The sequence below is a fragment of the Artibeus jamaicensis genome, unplaced genomic scaffold (genome assembly GCF_021234435.1).
Source record: "Artibeus jamaicensis isolate MK-2021 breed Jamaican fruit bat unplaced genomic scaffold, CSHL_Jam_final scaffold_1964, whole genome shotgun sequence".
Classification (NCBI taxonomy): domain Eukaryota; kingdom Metazoa; phylum Chordata; class Mammalia; order Chiroptera; family Phyllostomidae; genus Artibeus; species Artibeus jamaicensis.
Window position 1 is genome coordinate 126,630 of NW_026522030.1, and position 19,791 is coordinate 146,420.

The 19,791-nt window shown below is 40.3% G+C and overlaps 1 protein-coding gene across 2 annotated transcripts; it reads right to left on the reverse strand.

The window, feature by feature from the left end:
• Nucleotides 1-880: 880 nt before the first annotated feature.
• LOC119037801 (olfactory receptor 1J4-like) lies at nt 881-12,807 on the reverse strand. 2 transcript variants are annotated; one of them, XM_053656265.1, is made up of 2 exons: nt 12,302-12,798; nt 881-1,820 (listed from the first exon to the last, which is right to left on the reverse strand). In XM_053656265.1, exons 1-2 carry the CDS (start codon nt 12,796-12,798, stop codon nt 881-883), a joined length of 1,437 nt encoding a protein of 478 aa, XP_053512240.1. The 2 variants fall into 2 exon arrangements, with proteins under 2 accessions (XP_053512240.1, XP_037012473.2); XM_037156578.2 differs by lacking the exon at nt 881-1,820 and having other exon boundaries at nt 11,860-12,807.
• Between the last annotated feature and the right edge of the window lie 6,984 nt (nt 12,808-19,791).

Consider the following 19,791-nt stretch of genomic DNA (forward strand, 5'->3'; position numbering starts at 1 on the left):
CAAAATACAGGTAATTAATCAAAAGGGAGCAACACAAGAGAGAATAAATGTGAAACAGGTGTATCCGAAAGTTGTAGAGAAAATATAAATTCAAATACATTATGATTACTTTAGGTGTCAATAGAGAAATAGCTCCAGAAATAACAATTGTTGCTGTACATAAAAAGGACAAAATCTAAGTTTACTTACACCATTGACAAAAGAACACGTCACTGACAATTTGGTGACAGAAAAGTCTAAAGTAATGGAAAAAATGTTATGTACAACTGCACATGAGAAAAGGTGCATCTTTATAAGATATACTATATAATACCTATATCTATATCTACATATTATATACCTCTATGTCTACAGATATAAAGTATCAATATTAATAAGAGAAATAGATGAGGTATTAACACAGGATGCATTGCTAAAAATATCTTCTAATTTTATATGAAGTAGTATGCTTTAAGTGTATTTTAAAAAGTCTGTCTCTCTTTGACTAAAAGTTTTGCTTTGTAACACATGTGAATTTTCATAGTAAAATTATTCTGATCATGGGTATTGCATTCAGCCAACATGATGTCATTGAATGTGAGTTGGGAAGACATGTGCACAATGAACCTGAAAGTGACAAAAGCCAGCATAAATTCAGTTAAAAAAAAAGTTACTTCATTAGTAGCAGATCATGATGCTAAATCTGTATGTCTTTATAGAACAGTGTAAAAAGATATAAGCAAAAACTGACATATCTCAGTGGAGAAAAAGACAAATTCAAAGTTAAAATTGTACAACAGTTTGCAGAAGATTTTTAGATACCTTATAAAAGATGATGAACAAGTGAAAAACATTATTTAGGAATACAGAACTATAAACAATCCAAGTAGCAAATGTGACCTCACTGACATATTATCTTCTTTAACCCAATTGACAAACATTCTAAGGCCTGCTTTATATCTCTGTTCCTCAGGCTATAGATGAAGGGGTTCAGCATGGGGGTAACTATTGAATACATGACTGAAGCAATTATGTGTTTAGAATCCCATGATGAGGACAATAAGTAAACACCTACAAGTGTCCCATAGAATAAAGACACCACAAAAAAATGGGAGCCACAGGTAGAAAAGGCTTTCAAGAGTTTCTTAGTGGAGGGAGCCTTCAGGATGATGGTTCCTATATGAATATATGACCCTAAAATAATAGCTAAAGCCAGGACAGAAAACACTCCCCCCTGGAGAAGGAGGACCAGCTCATTGAGGGAAATGTCTGAGCAGCTGAGCTTCAGGAGCACAGTGAGTTCACAGAAGAAGTGGGTGATGACATTGTTGGCACAGAAGGACAGTCGGACCAAGAGTATGGTGTGCAGGAGGGCACTGCCAGAGGAGATGATCCAGGATCCAGCCACCAACAGTGCACACAGCCCCTCCCTCATGATGGTGGTATAGTATAGAGGGTGACAGATGGCCACGTACCTGTCATATGCCATGACTGCCAGAAGTAAATTGTCAAGACCACCAAAAAGTATGAAAAAATACAACTGGAAAATGCATCCCACATAGGGAATGGATAGTTGCTGTGTGTACATATTCATTAGCATCTTAGGAACAGTGACAGATGACAGAGAAATGTCAGAGAAGGCCAAGTGCCTGAGGAAGAAGTACATGGGTGTGTGCAGGCGGGAGTCCAGCCTGATGAGCAGGATGATGAGCAGGTTGCCCAGCACTGTGGTCAGGTACATGCCCAGGAACAGGGCAAAGAACACTCCCTGGTACTCTGGCCTGATGGGGATCCCCAGGAGGAGGAACTCGGACAGGCTGCTCTGGTTCCCAGGCCTCATGCTGCTCATCTCTCTGCTGGACATGAGGAAGGTTTGGGACTCTCAGAATCCTGGAAATAAAACCGGGACCATCACATCTCATACTGTAATTTTCTGGAAAAATTATGAAATTTTCTCTATAACCTTATTAATTTTTGTACTAGTAAATGTATGCATCTCTGCTATAACCCATCTGGTTCCATGAAAACACTGAACCCCAAAAGAAGCCAACAAGACCACATTGCACAAAAGCAGGAAGTGTTTACCATTTCATTTAGCCATTACTTACTGAACACAGAGTCTGTGTTGGTACCTCTAAACAGGACTCAGATGCTACAGTCATCAAGAAAAGCAAGGTACTCATTTCTTAGAGTTTACAGCTCAGGGAACATGGAGGGATAATTTGTACCCCAGTCCAGTGAATACAGAATTCACTGCAGCAGAGATGGAAGATAAGCCCTGAAAACTGGGATCAAGTCTGTCTGCCTTAAGTAAATATGAGACTCCAGTGCTGAAGAGATATTGGAACAATGCCTGTAAACTGGCCAAGTCCCGTGCACCTACAGCTGTAACCTCAGCGACAGTCTAGGAACTGGTGACCTTTTAAAGCCACTTGATGCCACAATAGCTCTGAAACCAGAAAAGTCCACAAACTGCCTTTCATAAAAGTGCTGAACATTTTGGTGAATATTTGGGTACTGGACTGAGGACTTCACTGCTGTTCCCTACTTACATCCACTCATCAGCCTTACATTCCCAGATAATACAACCACTTCACAGCTGCAGTAAGAATTTGTGGTCTTTCACCTATTTCAGCTTTTAAGAAGTAGAAACATATTGATACAAACTCTGGGGGCACCGAGCAGTACAGTGACGGGCAGACTGGTACGTAGTTGTGTGTATCTGTGTTTATATTACATGTGATATATAATATATAAATGACATATGTGTGTTATTTTCTATGCATTATAATTACCAAGTATTAGCTGCTTCATGGCGTTCAGGATAATACATCCATCTAATCAGCACCAATGCTATAACCCACTTCACATGGAAACTACGCATTTTGGCTGTGGAACCCAGGACGATATATTATTTTAGAGCTGTAAGGACTCACATTGGTCAAAATTTTCTCAGTCTTCTTACTAATTTTGTTCCTTCACATTTATATACATTGCAAGTGAGAAAAATTCTCCAGTACATACAAATTTTTATACAATAAGCAATTACTGCAGGCCTCTGTAACATTCAGAAGGAAGTGTAATTCTTTCCATTTTATAGATGTAAACTGAGGCCAAGGATTTAAATAACTTTCCATGGTCACCACGATTTGAAGGTCATTCTGCCCAATAAATTCTCACAGCAGGATGTCTGGCTTTTCTTTTGCCTGGGATGTTCAGTAAAAATAAAGAGTTACAAATTTCGATTTGCAATTCAGTCACACTCAGGTACATGAATATGACAGCAGGTCTGTTTCTACACACAGGACATTTGGAGTTGGGTTCTCTCAGCTAATGGTGCCCCAGAATTAGGACACTTAAGAAAAATTGAGGTTGTCGATGCACATCACACACACAGTGCTGATTTGTGAATATTACTTACCTGTTACCAAGTTGCCACCCTAAGGGAAGGAGAGCTATAAACACACATGGATATACAGAGAGATCATCAGAAACACACAAATGAGACATACACAACACACTTTGATGGACCAGTCACCTGCAAACACACTCACAATGCACATCAACATACCTGACTCATGACACACCCAGTAAACAGCTCATACACACTAACACTACACATACATCACATAAAACACAGAAGGCCACAGAAAAAATCTCACAAGAAACACACATGAACAGCACATATGCACACCCAGGCACACACTCACCACACAAGCAGCACACACCCTCCTATTAAACATGAGGGCACGCTTCTGCCCTTCTGACCCATCCCCTTCCTGGGGGAAGGCCTTCAGCCTGGGGCAGGTTAGCCTATTCAGTCACAGGTGCACTCATTAAACCACCACAACATGGTGTGCACATGGTAAACCACAATGCCATGCACATGGTCACACAATAGGCCAATATACAGAGAAAACCAAACACGACACCCTCCTCTTCTCACACACCAGTGTGTCACCCACAGACACAGCTCACACATTCACCAGCACATGCTGCTGAGCAGAGACATGACCCTTCTCTGACCCGATGTTGTCTCCTCTGAGGTCAGGCATCTTCTTGTCCAGCACCAGAGCCTACAACTTCACCACAGATGCTCAGCTGTCATGGAAGAACTTCCATGAATCACAAGTTTCTAATCACAAGCAAGAGGCTGATAACTTGGTGTCCATAGGATAAAATGTGGCCAAGTTAGGTCTGCCTCAGGGAGAATCAGGCTGTGAGTCAGATACCTGTGCACACACGTGTGCACACAAATGCAACTATCAATCAGAATGTACACAAGCATATACAGTACCTGAAGACTCGCAGAGACAGACTCATAGTCATGAACTTAAGACTCTCATCATGAATCAACCATCACACAGGCAGATCTGTCCATCTGTGCAGACATCCAGCCTCTCTGACCTGTGCTCATCTTTGGTGAGTTGAGACACCTTCTGCTCCAGACTGTTGCCAGGCTCCTCAGGTTTTCCTCAGAAGTCCTAACATTGACACAGATAGAAGAAATATCTGGGGCTTGGCACTTCTTAGCACTTTCATTTTGTTTAAGCAGCTCCAGAGAAAAGACTCAACAGATAACCCCTACTAATTAGAGACTGACACCCAGTCCCCAAGCTTCTGGCTAATTCTGCCTGCCCTTTGGGGAGCTGGGTGTCCAAGAGCAGAGGGACTAGAGTCCTAAGGGACAGTGTCCCTGATTCCAGTGATGGCTGGACTCCTTACTTCTTGGGCATGTGCCAGCTGGGACAAAAAAATTTTCAACTTTTAATTTGGAAATGATTTTAAAGATACAAAAATGTTATAAAAATGATGTCAAGAATTCCTGGAAAGGTCCCTAACCTTATTCCCCAGTGTTTAATGTTTTACTGTATTTACCTTCCATGTGCATGTATGTATTAATGTATGTATGTTTCAGGCTTAGATTTTCACCAGGTATACCACACTGCATATTATAAGAAGAAATATGATATTAATTTTTCCATTTGCTAGTGTTTGAATCCTTGATCAATATATTGTGGTGGTATCTACCAGGTTCTTTTATAAAGTTATCAGTGTTTTATAGTTAATATTTTAACCAGGTTGTTAATAGGTATCATTTGAGTAGATTTCTTGATGATACATAAACATAACTTTTTCTTTTTTTTTTTAATTTATTTTTTAAAATTGATTATGCTGTTACAGTTGTTCTATTCCCCCTTCATTTTCCCCCTCCACCCTGCACCCCCGCCCCCACCATTACCCCCTTTAGTTTACGTCCATGTGTCTCATAAAGTCCTTTAGGTTCTATATTTCCCATGCTATTCTTGCCCCCCATCTATTTTCTATCTACTGTCTATGCTACTTATTTTCTGTACCTTCTCCCCCCATCTCCTCCTCCCACTCCCCCTGTTGCTAACCCTCCTTGAGATCTTCATTTCTATGTTTCCACTCCTGATCTAGCTGTTCTTTTAGTTTGCTTTCGTTTTAGGTGTGGTTGTTAATAACTGTGAGCTTGTTGTCCTTTCACTGTTCATGTTTCTTTAACTTCTTTTTCTTAGATAAGTCCCTTTAACATTTCATATAATAAGGGCTTGGTGATGATGAACTCCTTGAATTTGATCTTATCTGAGAAGCACCTTATCTGTCCTTCCATTCTAAATGAAAGTTTTGCTGGATAGAGCAATCTTGGTTGTAGGTCTTTAGATTTCATGACTTGGAATATTTCTTTCCAGCCCCTTCTTGCCTGTAAGGTCTCTTTTGAGAAATCTGCTGACAGCCTGATGGGGACTCCTTTGTAGGTGATTGTCCCCTTAGCTCTTGCTGCTTCTAGGATTCTCTCCTTCATTTTAATTTTGGCTAATGTAATTATGATATGCCTTGGTGTGTTTCTTCTTGAGTCCAACTTTTTTGGTACTCTCTGAGCTTCTTGGATTTCTTGGAAGTCTATTTCCTTTGCCAGATTGGGGAAATTTTCTTTTATTATTTGTTCAAATAATTTTTCCACTGGTGGTTGTGTCTTTCCCCCTTCTGGTACCCCTATAATTCGGATATTGGAGCGTTTAAAGATGTCCTGGAGGTTCCTAAGACTCTCCTCATTTCTTTGAATTCTTGCTTCTTGACTCTTTTCTGTTTGGCCATTATTTGGTTTCTTCTGGTCCACTTCCTTGATTTGAGTCCCAGTTTCCTTTTCATCTCTATGGGTTTCCTGTGGAATTCCACTCATTTCCCTTAGTTTAGCCTTCATATGTTTCTCTAATTTGTGGCTATAATCAACCAGATCTGTTAGGAACCTGATGACCAGTGTTTTAAACTGTGCGTCTGAGAGTTTTGCTATTTCTTCGTCGCTTAGATTTATCTCTGGGGCTTTGAGGTCTTCCTGCGACATTTTTGGTCTGTTCTGGCCCTTTAAGCGGGAGAAGCGGCGCCTTGGACTCCCAGGTCGCTGGGTTGTGACGCTGTATGTGGGGGCGTGGTCAGAGCGGGGATATGGCGGCGCCCTCTATGCCGCAGGCCACGGGGACGGCCGGGGCCAGTCCAAGCGCCCACTCCCTCGCCTGTCCGCTCGCCCACAGATAGGCAACCGCAGTCAACACGCAGCACCGCCTCCCCACTGTCTCCTCAGCAGTCGCTCACCCGGTGGGTTGCTCGGTCGCTCACTAGGTCCAATCCTGGGTTTGGGACCCGTGCGTCTGGGTTCGTGTCTCTGGATTCCGCGCCTGGGTCCGTCCGACCGGAGTCCTGTGCAACCCCTCACGAGACGCCGGTTTCGCCCCTTACCGGTCGGGCTGAAGAATTTGTTGTTACCGGACTTCCGAAAAGTTCAATTTTCCGTGTTCTGGTTGTGTTTTCTGATGCTCATATTTAGTTGTCCCTAAACTTGGTTGTGTGAGAAGGCACGGCACATCTGCCTATACCTCCATCTTGGCGGAAGTCCATAACTTTTTCTTATTAGCCTTTCAGCCACTACATTTAACATCCATTGGTGATTCTCTTCTTACTTTCCTTTTTTTTTATTATATTCTTTGATTATGCAGTTACAGTTGTCCCAATTTTCCCTATTTTGCCCCCTCCACCCAGCACCTCCCACTCCCTCAGGCAATCCCCACTCCATTGTCACATCCATGGGTCATGCATATAAATTCTTTGGCTGCTCCATTTCCTTTCCTTTACATCCCCATGACTATTCTGTAACTACCTGTTTATACCCAATTCTCTCACCTCTTCACCCATTTCCCCACACTCCCCTCCCATCTGGCAATCATCAGCACATTTTCCATATCCATTATTCTGTCTCTCCTTTATTTCTTTGCCTAATTTGTTTTTCAAATTTGATTGTTGATGGATATGTACTTATTGCCATTTTATTGTTCATAGTTCTTCTCTTCTTCTTTTTATTAAATAAGTCCTGTCAACATTTCATATAATAATGGCTCGGGGATGAAGAACTCCTTTAGTTTTTTCTGTCTAGAAGCTCTTTATCGGCCTTTTGATTCTAAATTATAGCCTTGCTGGGTAGAGCAATGTTGGCTGTAGGACCCTCCTTTATTGACTTTGAGTATTCTTGCCAATCCCTGAAAGCCTGCAAAGTTTTTTTTTTTTGAGAAATCAGTTGATGGTCTTATGGGAACTCCTTTGGAGGCAACTGCCTGCTTTTCTCTTGCTACTTTTAAGATTCTCCCTTTATATTTAACCCTTATGGCATTTTAATGATGATGTGTCTTTGACTAGGCCTCTTTGTGTCCATCTAGTTTGGGACTCTCTGTGCTTCTTGGACTGGCATGTCTATTTCCTTCACCAAATAACATAAGTTCTTTGTCATTATTTTTTCCAAATAAATTTTCAATTTTTTGCTTTTTTCTCTTCTCTTTCTGGCATCCTACATGTGAATGTGGAACATTTGAGGTTGATGCAGAGGCTGCTTAAAGTATTCTGTTTATTTCTTGATTACTTTTTCTTCTTGTTTTTTTTTTTATTTCCTTAAGATTCAAGTCACTGATTTCATTCTCAGCTCCATCCACTCTGCTTTGTTTCCCTGGAAATTGTTCTTGATTTCAGTTAGTGTACTCTTTGTTTCTGAACGGATCTTTTTTATTCTGTTGAAGTCTTTACTGGGTTCCTTGAGCAGCCTTAACCAGTATTTTGAACTCTGCATCTGACAGAGTGCTTATCTTCATTTTGTGTAATTTTATTTCTGGAGTTTAATTCTGTTCTTTGATTTGGGCCTTGTTTCTTGTCTACTCATTTTGGCAGCCTCCCTGTGTTTCTACATATTAGATAGAGCTGCTATGACTCCCTGTGTTAGTAGAGTGGCTTAATGTTATAGGTGTCCTGTAGGGTACAGTAGCACAGCTTTCCCTGTCATTCAAGCTGGGTACTTGAGGTGTGCAATTCGTGTGGGCCAAGTATAATCTCTTCTTATAGTTGAGCCTTGGTTGCTGCTGGCAGGTTAATGGGAATGATTGATGCAGGCCAGTCACCTCAAAGATTGGCTGTGACCACGTACCACCAACTGCCACCCTTTGTGGAGGATCAGCTTTGCAGGAGCAAGGAGAAGGTGCTCTGACATGGTCTGTAGCTGTCCACTGGATGCATAGGCTCTGAGGTTTCTCATGTGGTGCAGGACAAGCTTAGCCACCTCCTGTGTTCTGCCTGAAGCAACCCTGCAGGACGTATAATGCAATGTGAGATGACTACTACCTCTGCTGGGCTTGGAGCTTCCGATGCAAAGCTCATCTCTGAATCAAGTCTGGCTGCTGCTAGTGCCACTCAGCAAGAGGTACGGGGGATGGTGGCTGACTGCGGCTGGCTGTTGCTTGTTTGAGATGATTAGAAAGTTGTGGAGCATGAGGCAAGACCAGCCATTCATATGGAAAAGCCACTGTTAACAGCTTGGTGGGCCCATAAGTTGAGTGAGACAGAATGTCAGTGAATCTCTAGGGCAAGGCAAACAGTGTAAGGCAGGTTGATGGAGTCTCAGATATGGCACCCAGGTGTGAGGTCTGTGGCTTTGTGGAGAGAGGATTCAGAAAAGGGACAGTGGGCTCTGCCTGCCTTTTTGTCTGGAAGAAAACTGTTCCCCAGCTCTCACCTTGATGCCAGACACTTCAGTTTCTCCCAATATGCCACTGGTGCCTCTCCAACTGCCGACCCAGTGCTGGAGCCCAGAGGGAGTGAGCCTAAATCTGTATGTGTTTTCTTTAAGAAGAAGTTTTTGAGATTCTAGAAGTTTCTTCCCTCAACTCAATCTGCACTGATGTTTGCAGACAGAATTTATGGAGAGGTATCTTCCTGGCACTGGAACTCTGGGCTGGGGGTTGTTGGAGGTCTGGGACTCCTCAGTCCCGAGACATTCCTCTCAAATTTTTATCCCACCACATGTGGATGTGGCACCAGCCTGTTCCACATCTCCTCCCCTTACACTGGTCTGGATGGATGTGGTTTCTTTAATTCCGTAGTTTTCAGACTTCCACTCAACTCAATTTCTGAGAGATCTGAGTGATCATTGTTCTATAGTTCATTTGTAATTTTGATGTGGTTGTGAAAGGAGGAGAGCTGTGTTTACCTATGCCACCATCTTGATCTCATTGGTGATTATTATATGACAAGATTATCACAAATGTGATGTCCAGATGGTAATTTTACAAATAGTATCTTTTCTTGTATGTTTATTAATTGTGGTCTCTGATGAGAAGGAAGTTACCCTTATTCCCCACTCATTTGTTTTCTATTTGTTTATATCTCTATGGACCCATGGATTTTAACTTATTATTCTCTGAGTTATAATCCATTACTATTGTTATTCATTTTGAATCTCTAGGTGTGTTTATTGTTTCCAAGGATTCTAAATAATATCAGGGAAGTCAATGAGAGAATATATATAAAAGTAACACAGAAAGTAAAAACTAGAAAGCAAAGCCTAAATCATTGTTTACCCATTGGGATGGGTCAGGAGTGGGGCAGAAAGAATGAGGGATGGGAACAGTGTATGTGTATATGTATATGTTTATGTGTATATATATATGTATATATATATAACATGATTTTTCATCTATTTTTAATTGTTAAAACCCATCATCTTGAACAGACATTCAATTTAATTTAACACCCGAGAGTCCTTTGCAGCTTCTCCTTTTCTATGTGTGAAGTACCTTTTCTATGAGAGTGAGGAGTCACTCCCTTCTCCTCATGTTCCCTTATTTCCTAAATGTTTAGACACATGGGAAGTAGTTGAGAATCTTGAACTCATACATGACACTGTTAATGACACACTAACTACAACTTAAGACTTGTTTCTAGGGTTTCCTTTTAATGTGTGAGTCTAGACAAAATTCTGGATTCCAGAAATACTAGGGTACTTATATTATTTTCCTCTTTAGTCTAATTATGGTATTAATTTAAGATACAGTTAGGTTCTTTTGTCTTCTTGATTCTATTTTGCTTTATGGACCACCTCTTCTATATGTTTTCTAGTGGCAAAACACAACATAGTCATAACTACGCTAATGATTATACTCATCTTCATTCACTTCTGTCCACTTTCTCTGGGTGAAACACCTCACTAGTTTCTAATTTATACTTCCTGTGTTACTTTTTTGCTCAAGTGCACAGACAAATGTATATTTTATTTCTTATTAATTTTTACAAAAATTTCTTTGTTCTGAGTGCCATTTACCACATTGCTTGTTTCCATTTAACAATATATCCAGATGTTTCTCCATATTGATTCCTAGATATCTGTGTTTTTATTTTTTCACAGTTGCAAATTACTCAGTTGCATTGATGCTCTTTAGAGGTTTCTTCAGGGGTCCTAAAATGAGATATTGGTGATGAGTCTCCTGAATGCCGCTGAATTGTGTATAATAGAAGGCTAAAGTGGTCAATGTCGTGTTTTGGGTATTAAACTTTACTTAAAAATTAAAAGGGATGTAAGAAGTAATATCTGCATACAGCACAGAAAACAATTATAAAATAATAACAATGTATGATTAATAAGTTAGTAGATTGGTAACAGAATATCAAAATACAGGTAATTAATCAAAAGGAAGCAACACAAGAGAGAATGTGAAACAGGTGTATGCGAAAGTTGTAGAGAAAATATAAATTCAAATACATTATGATTACTTTAGGTGTCAATAGAGAAATAGCTCCAGAAATAACAATTGTTGCTGTACATAAAAAGAACAAAATCTAAGTTTACTTACACCATTGACAAAAGAACACGTCACTGACAATTTGGTGACAGAAAAGTCTAAAGTAATGGAAAAAATGTTATGTACAACTGCACGTGAGAAAAGGTGCATCTTTATAAGATATACTATATAATACCTATATCTATATCTATATCTATATATTATATACCTCTATGTCTACAGATATGAAGTATCAATATTAATAAGAGAAATAGATGAGGTATTAATACAGGATGCATTGCTAAAAATATCTTCTAATTTTATATGAAGTAGTATGCTTTAAGTGCATTTTTAAAAAGTCTGTCTCTCTTTGACTAAAAGTTTTGCTTTGTAGCACATGTGAATTTTCATAGTAAAATTATTCTGATCATGGGTATTGCATTCAGCCAACATGATGTCATTGAATGTGAGTTGGGAAGACATGTGCACAATGAACCTGAAAGTGACAAAAGCCAGCATAAATTCAGTTTAAAAAAAGTTACTTCATTAGTAGCAGATCATGATGCTAAATCTGTATGTCTTTATAGAACAGTATAAAAAGACATAAGGAAAAACGGACATATCTCAGTGGAGAAAAAGACAAATTCAAAGTTAAAATTGTACAACAGTTTGCAGAAGATTTTTAGATACCTTATAAAAGATGAAGAACAAGTGAAAAATATTATTTAGGAATACAGAACTATAAACAATCCAAGTAGCAAATGTGACCTCACTGACATATTAACTTCTTTAACCCAATTGACAAACATTCTAAGGCCTGCTTTATATCTCTGTTTCTCAGGGTGTAGATGAAGGGGTTCAGCATGGGGGTAACTATTGAATACATGACTGAAGCAATTATGTGTTTAGAATCCCATGATGAGGACAATAAGTAAACACCTACAAGTGTCCCATAGAATAAAGACACCACAAAAAAATGGGAGCCACAGGTAGAAAAGGCTTTCAAGAGTTTCTTAGTGGAGGGAGCCTTCAGGATGATGGTTCCTATACGAATATATGACCCAAAAATAATAGCCAAAGGCAGGACAGAAAACACTCCCCCCTCAGCAAAGAGGACCAGCTCATTGAGGGAGATGTCTGAGCAGCTGAGCTTCAGGAGCACAGTGAGGTCACAGAAGAAGTGGGTGATGACATTGTTGGCACAGAAGGACAGTCGGACCAAGAGGATGGTGTGCAAGAGGGCACTGCCAGAGGAGATGATCCAGGATCCAGCCACCAACAGTGCACACAGCCCCTCCCTCATGATGGTGGTGTAGTGTAGAGGGTGACAGATGGCCACGTACCTGTCATATGCCATGACTGCCAGAAGGAAATTGTCAAGGCCACCGAAAAGTGTGAAAAAATGCAACTGGCAAATGCATCCCACATAGGGAATGGATGGTTGCTGTGTGTGCATATTCAGTAGCATCTTAGGGACAGTGACAGATGACAGAGAAATGTCAGAGAAGGCCAAGTGGCTGAGGAAGAAGTACATGGGCGTGTGCAGGCGGTAGTCCAGCTTTATGAGTAGGATGATGAGCAGGTTGCCCAGCACTGTGGTCAGGTACATGCCCAGGAACAGGGCAAAGAACATGCCCTGGTGCCCTGGATTGATGGGGAGCCCCAGGAGGAGAAACTCGGACATGCTGCTCTGGTTCCCAGGTCTCATGCTGCTCATCTCTCTGCTGGACATGAGGAAGGTTTGGGACTCTCAACCAGGACCATCACATCTCATACTGTAATTTTCTGGAAAAATCATGAAGTTTTATTTACAACCTTTTTAATTTTTTGTACTAGTAAATGTATGCATCTTGGCTATAACCCATCTGTTTCCAGGAAAATACTGAACCCAAAAAGCAGCCAACAGGATCTCATGGCACAGAAGCAGGAGGTGTTTACCATTTCATTTAGCCATTACTTATTGAACAGAGAGTCTGTGTCGGGACCTCTACTAAGGACTCAGATGCTACAGTGAACAAGAAAAGCAAGGTGCCCTTTTCTAGGAGTTTATAGCTCAAGGAGCATGGAGGGATAATTTGTACCCCAGTCCAGTGAATACACAATTCACTGCAGCAGAGTTGGAAGCTGAGTCCTAAAGACTGGGATCAATTGTGTGTGCCTTAAGTAAATATGAGACTCCAGTGCTGAGGAGATATTGGAACAATGTGACACTCTGCCTATGAACTTGCCAAGTCCCATTGACCTACAGCTGTAATCTCAGGGACACTGTAGGAACTGGTGGCCTTTAAAAGCCACTTGATGCCACAATAGCTCTGAAACCAGAAAAGTCCACAAACTGCCTTTTATAACAGTGCTGAATATTTTGGTGAATATTTTGGTACTGGACTGAGGACTTCACCCCTGTTCTCTAGTTATATCTACTCATCAGCCTTACATTCCCAGATAATACAACAACTTCACAGCTGCAGTAAGAATTTGTGGTCTTTCAACTATTTCAGCTTTTAAGAAATAGAAACAAGCCCTGGCTGGTGTAGCTCAGTGGATTGAGCACAGGCCTGGAACCAGAGGATCTCAGTTCAATTCCAAGTCAGGGCACATGCCTTGGTTGCAGGCCAGCTCCCAGCAGAAGGGGACATATGAGAAGCAACCATGCATTAGTATTTTTCTCCCTCTCTCCTTCCCTACCCCTCTAAAGAAAAATTAATTAATTAATTAATCGATAAAAGAAATAGAAACATAAGTGATAATAACTCTTTGGGCACCGAGCAGTACTGTGGGGAGCAGAATGGTACACAGACGTGTGTATCTGTGTTTATATTTTATGAGATATTTAATATATAAATGACATATTTGTTATTATTTTCTATACATGACAATTACCATGTATTAGCTGCTTCATGGGGCTCAGTGTAATACATCCTTGGAATCAGCATCCATGCTCTAAACCACTTCACATGGAAACTTCACATTTTGGCTGTGGAACCCAGGACGATATATTATTTTAGAGCTGTAAGGACTCACATTGGTCAAAATTTTCTCAGTCTTCTTACTAATTTTGTTCCTTCACATTTATATACATTGCAAGTGAGAAAAATTCTCCAGTACATACAAATTTTTATACAATAAGCAATTACTGCAGGCCTCTGTAACATTCAGAAGGAAGTGTAATTCTTTCCATTTTATAGATGTAAACTGAGGCCAAGGATTTAAATAACTTTCCATGGTCACCACTATTTGAAGGTCATTCTGCCCAATAACTCCTCACAGCTGGATGCCTGGCTTTTCTTTTGCCTGGGATATTTAGTAAAAATAAAGAGTTGCAAATTCTGATTTGCAATTCAGTCATACTCAGGTACATGAATATGACAGCAGGTCCGTTTCCAGACACAGGACGTTTGGAGTTGGGTTCTCTCTGCTAATGGTGCCCCAGAATTAGGACACTTAAGAAAAATTGAGGTTGTCGATGCACATCACACACACACAGTGCTGATTTGTGAATATTACTTACCTGTTACCAAGTTGCCACCCTAAGGGAAGAAGATCTCATAAACATACATGCATATACATAGAGGTCATCAAAAACCCACAAATGAGACATACACAAAACACACTGATGGACAAATCACCTGCAAACACACTCACAATGCACATAAACACACCTGACTCATGACACACCTAGTAAACAGCTCACCACATATACACTAACACTACACATACATCACATAAAACACAGAAGGCCACAGGAAAAAATCTAACAAGAAACACACACAAACAGCTCACATGCACACCTAGGAACACACTCACCACACAAGCAGCAGGCACCCTCCTATTAAAAATGAGGGCATGCACAGCGAACAGGCAGGAAAAGGAAATAAAAGGCATCCAAATAGGAAAGGAGGAAACAAAACTGTCGCTGTTTGCAGATGACATGATAGTGTACATGGAAAATCCTATAGACTCTACAAAAAACTGCTCAAACTAATTAATGAATTTGGCAAAACAGCAGGATACAAAGTCAATATCCAGAAATGAAAAGCATTTTTGTATACTAACAATGAATCAGCAGAAGCAGAAATCAAGGAGAAAATCCCATTTGATATAGCAAAAAGAAAAATAAAATATCTGGGAATAAACTTAACCAAGGAGGTAAAAGACCTGTGTGCAGAAAACTACACAGCACTGAAGGAAGAAATCAGGGAAGACACAAACAAATGGAAACATATACCTTGTTCATGGATTGGAAGAATTAACATCATCAAATGTCCATACTACCCAAAGCAATATACAGATTCAATGCAATACCTATTAAAGTACCAATGGCATATTTCAAAGACATAGAACAGACACTTCAAAAATTTATATGGAATCATAAATGAGCCCGAATAGCAGCTGCTAGTTTGAGAAAGAAGAACAAAGTAGGAGGGATCACAATACCTGATATCAAACTGTATTACAAGGCCACTGTAATCAAAACAGCCTGGTACTGGCATAAAAACAGGCACATAGACCAATGGAACAGAACAGAGAGCCCAGAAATCAACCCAACTCTCTACAGTCAATTAATATTCAACAAAGGGGGCAGTAACTTAAAATGGAGTAAAGATAGCCTCTTCAACAAATGGTGTTGGGAGAACTGGACAGCTATGTGCAAAAAAATAAATAAATAAATAAATAAAGAATGAAACTCGAGCACCAACTTACACCATACACCAAAATAAATTCAAGGCGGATAAAAGACAAATATAAGCCATGACACCATTAAAGTCCTAGAGGAGAACATTGGCAAGAAAATCTCAGATATTCCACGCAGCAATATTTTTACCGATATGTCCCCTAGAGCAAGGAATATAAAGAATAAACAAATGGGATCTCATCAAAATTAAAAGCTTTTGAGTGGCTAAAGAAAACAGTATTAAATTAAAAAGACAACCAACTGTATGGGAAAACATATTTGCCAATGATACCTCAGACAAAGGTTTAATCCCCAAAATATACAAAGAACTTACACGACTCCACTCTAGGAAGACATCTAACCCAATTAAAAAATGGGAAAAGGACTTGAACAGACACTTCTCCAAGGAGGACATACAGAGCATCCAGAGACACATGAAGAGATGCTCAATATCGTTAGCTATCAGAGAGATGCAAATTAAAACCACAATGAGATACCACTTTACACCAGTCAGGATGGCTGTCATAAACAAAGCAACAAATGTTGGAGAGGTTGTGGGGAAAAGGGGTCCTTAGTTCACTGTTGGTAGGATTGCAGACTGGTACAACCATTATAGAAAACAGTATGGAATTTCCTCAGAAAAATAAAAATCGACCTGCCTTTTGACCCAGCAATTCCACTGCTAGGATTATATCCCAAGAATCCTAAAACATCAATTTCAAAGTACCTATGCACCACAATGTTCATAGCAGCACAATTTACAATAGCCAAGAGTTGGAAGCAACCTAGGTGCCCGTCAGTAAATGAATGGATCCAAAAATTGTGGTACATATACACAATGGAATTCTGTGCAGCAGAGAGAAAGAAGGAGCTCCTACCCTTTGCAACAACATGGATGGAACTGGAAAGCATTATGCTGAGTGAAATAGGCCAGGGGTTGAAAGACAAATATCATATGATCTCACCTTTAACAGGAAGCTAAACAACAAAACAAACAAGCAAACAGAATAAAAACAAAGACGCTGAAATAGAGAACAAGTGGGCAGCGACCAGAGGGGAGAGGGAAGGGAATTTAAGGGGAAAAATGGGGAGGTATTTTGAGGAACAAGTATGAAAGACACAGGGATGAGGACGGGGGTGGGGGGGTGGGAGGGAGGTGGGGAGACAGGGCGGGGGGGCTGGGATGGGAGAAATATACAAAAAACTGTACTTGAAAAATAACTAAATAAAATTTTAAAAAATGAGGGCATACTTCTGCCCTTCTGACCCATTCTCTTCCTGGAGGAAGGCCTTCAGCCTGGGGCAGGTTAGCCTATTCAGTCACAGGTGCACTCATTAAACCACCACAGCATGGTGTGCACATGGTAAACCACAATGCCATGTACATAGTCATACAATAGGCCAATATACAGAGAAAACCAAACAATACAGCTTCTTCTCTCACACACCAGTGTGTCACCCACAGACACAGCTCACATGTGCACCAGCACATGCTGCTAAGCAGAGGTGTGACCCTTCTCTGACCTAAACTTGTCTCCTCTGAGGTCAGGTATCTTCTTGTCCAGCACCAGAGCCTACAATGTCACCTCTGATGTTCAACTGTCAAGTAATTACTTACAATCACAGGCATGAATCAGGAGTTCCTAATCATAGGCAAGAGGCCGATAACTTGGTGTACATGGGCTAAAATGGGGCCAGGGTGGGTCTAACTCAGGAAGACTCAGACTCTGAGTGAGATACCTGAGTACACACATGTGCACACAAATGCAGCTATCAATCAGAATGTACACAAGCATATACAGCACCTGAAGACTCACAGAGACACATGCACAGTCATGAGCTTAGAGTCTCATCCATGAATCAACCATCCCACAGGCAGATCTGTTCACCATGCAGACATCCAGCCTCTCTGACCTGTGCTCATCTTTGGTGAGTTGGGACACCTTCTGCTCCAGACTGTTGCCCAGCTCCTCAGGTTTTCCTCAGGAGTCCTAACATCGACACAAATAGAAGAAACATCTGGTGCTTGGCACTTCTACAGACTTACATTTTGTTTAAGCAGCTCCAAAGGAACGACTCAACAGATAACCCCTACTAATGAGAGACTGACACCCAGTCCCCAAGCTTCTGACTAATTCTGCCTGCCCTTTGGGGAGCTGGGTGTTCGAGAGACTGGACTCCTAGGAGATAGTGTCCCTGATGCCAGTGATGCTTGGACTCCTTTCTTCTTGGCCACATGCCAGCTGGGACAAAGGACTTTTCAACCTTTAATTTGGAAATGATTTTAAAGATACAGAAATATTACACAAATGATGTCGAGAATTCCTGGAAAGGCCCTACCCTGACTCCCTAATGTTTTGTTTTACTGTGGTTACCTTATGTGTGCTTGTATATATTAATGTATGTAGGTTTCAGGCTTAGATTTTCACCAGGTATTCCACAATGCATATTATAAGAAGACATATGATATTAATTTTTCCATTTACTGGTGTTTGAATCCTTGATCAATATACTGTGGTGGTATCTACCAGTTACTTTTATAAAGTTATCAGTGTTTTATAGTTAATATTTTAACCCAGTTAATAAGATCATTCAAGTAGAGATTTTGATGATATTAACATCACTTTTTTCTTATTAGCACTTCAGCCACAATGTTTAACATCTATTGGTGATTCTCTTTTTACTTTTCTTCTTTCTAAAGTATATTCTTTGATTATGCTGTTAAAGTTGTCCCAATTTTGCCCCCTCCACCCAGCACACCTCACTCCCTCAGGCAATCCCCACAATGTTGTGCACATCCATGGGTCATGCATATAAATTATTTGGCTGCTCCATGTCTTTTACTGTACTTTACACCCCCATGGCTATTCTTTAACTACCTGGTTGTACTTCTTAATTTTCTCACCTCTTGACCCATTTCCCCCACACTTCCCTCCCATCTGGCAATCATGAACACAGTCTCCATATCCATTATTCTGTCTCTCCTCTTTTTCTTTGCCTAGTTTGTTTTTCATATTCAATTGTTGATATATATGTACTTATTGCCATTTTATTTATTCATAGTTTTCCTCTTCTTCTTCTTTCCTCTTCTTCTTCTGTTGTTTCCCTGGAAATTGTTCTTTATTTGAATTAGTGTATCCTTTGTTCTGACTGGATCTTTTTTAAATAAATGCTTTCAACATTTCATATAATAATGGCTCAGGGATGAAGAACTCCTTTAGTTTTTTTCTGTCTGGGAAGCTGTTTATCTGCCTTTTGATTCTATATGATAGCCTTGCTGGGTAGGGCAATGTTGGCTGTAGGACCTTGCTTTTATTGACTTTGACTATTTCTTGCCAATTCCTGATAGCCTGCAAAGATTCTTTTGAGAAATCAGTTGATAGTCTTCTGGGAACTCCTTTGGAGGGAACTGCCTGCTTTTCTCTTGCTACTTTTAAGATTCTCCCTTTTAATTTAACCTTTAGCATTTTAATGATGATGTGTCTTTGAGTAGGCCTCTTTGTGTCCATCATGTTTGGGACTCTCTCTACTTCTTGGACTGGCATGTCTATTTCCTTCACCAAATAACTTAAGTTCTTTGTCATTATTTTTTCCAAATAAATTTTCAATTTTTTGCTTCTTTCTCTTCTCTTTCTGGCACCCCACATGTGAATGTGGAACATTTGAGTTTGATGCAGAGGCTCCTTAAAGTATCCTCGGTTTATTTTTTTATTTTGTTTTCTTCTTGTTGGTTTTTTTTTTCCCTTAAGTTTCAAGTCACTGATTTAATTTTCAGCTTCATCCACTCTGCTGTTGTTTCCCTGGAAATTGTTCTTTATTTGAGTTAGTGTATCCTTTGTTCTGACTGGATCTTTTTTTTCTTTTAATTATTTTTCAAGTACAGTTTTTTTGTATATTTCTCCCATCCCAGCCCCCCCGCCCCGTGCTCCCCACCTCCCTCCCATTTCCCCCCACCCCCGTCCTCATCCCTGTGTCTTTCATACTTGTTCCTCAAAATACCTCCCCATTTTTCCCCTTAAATTCCCTTCC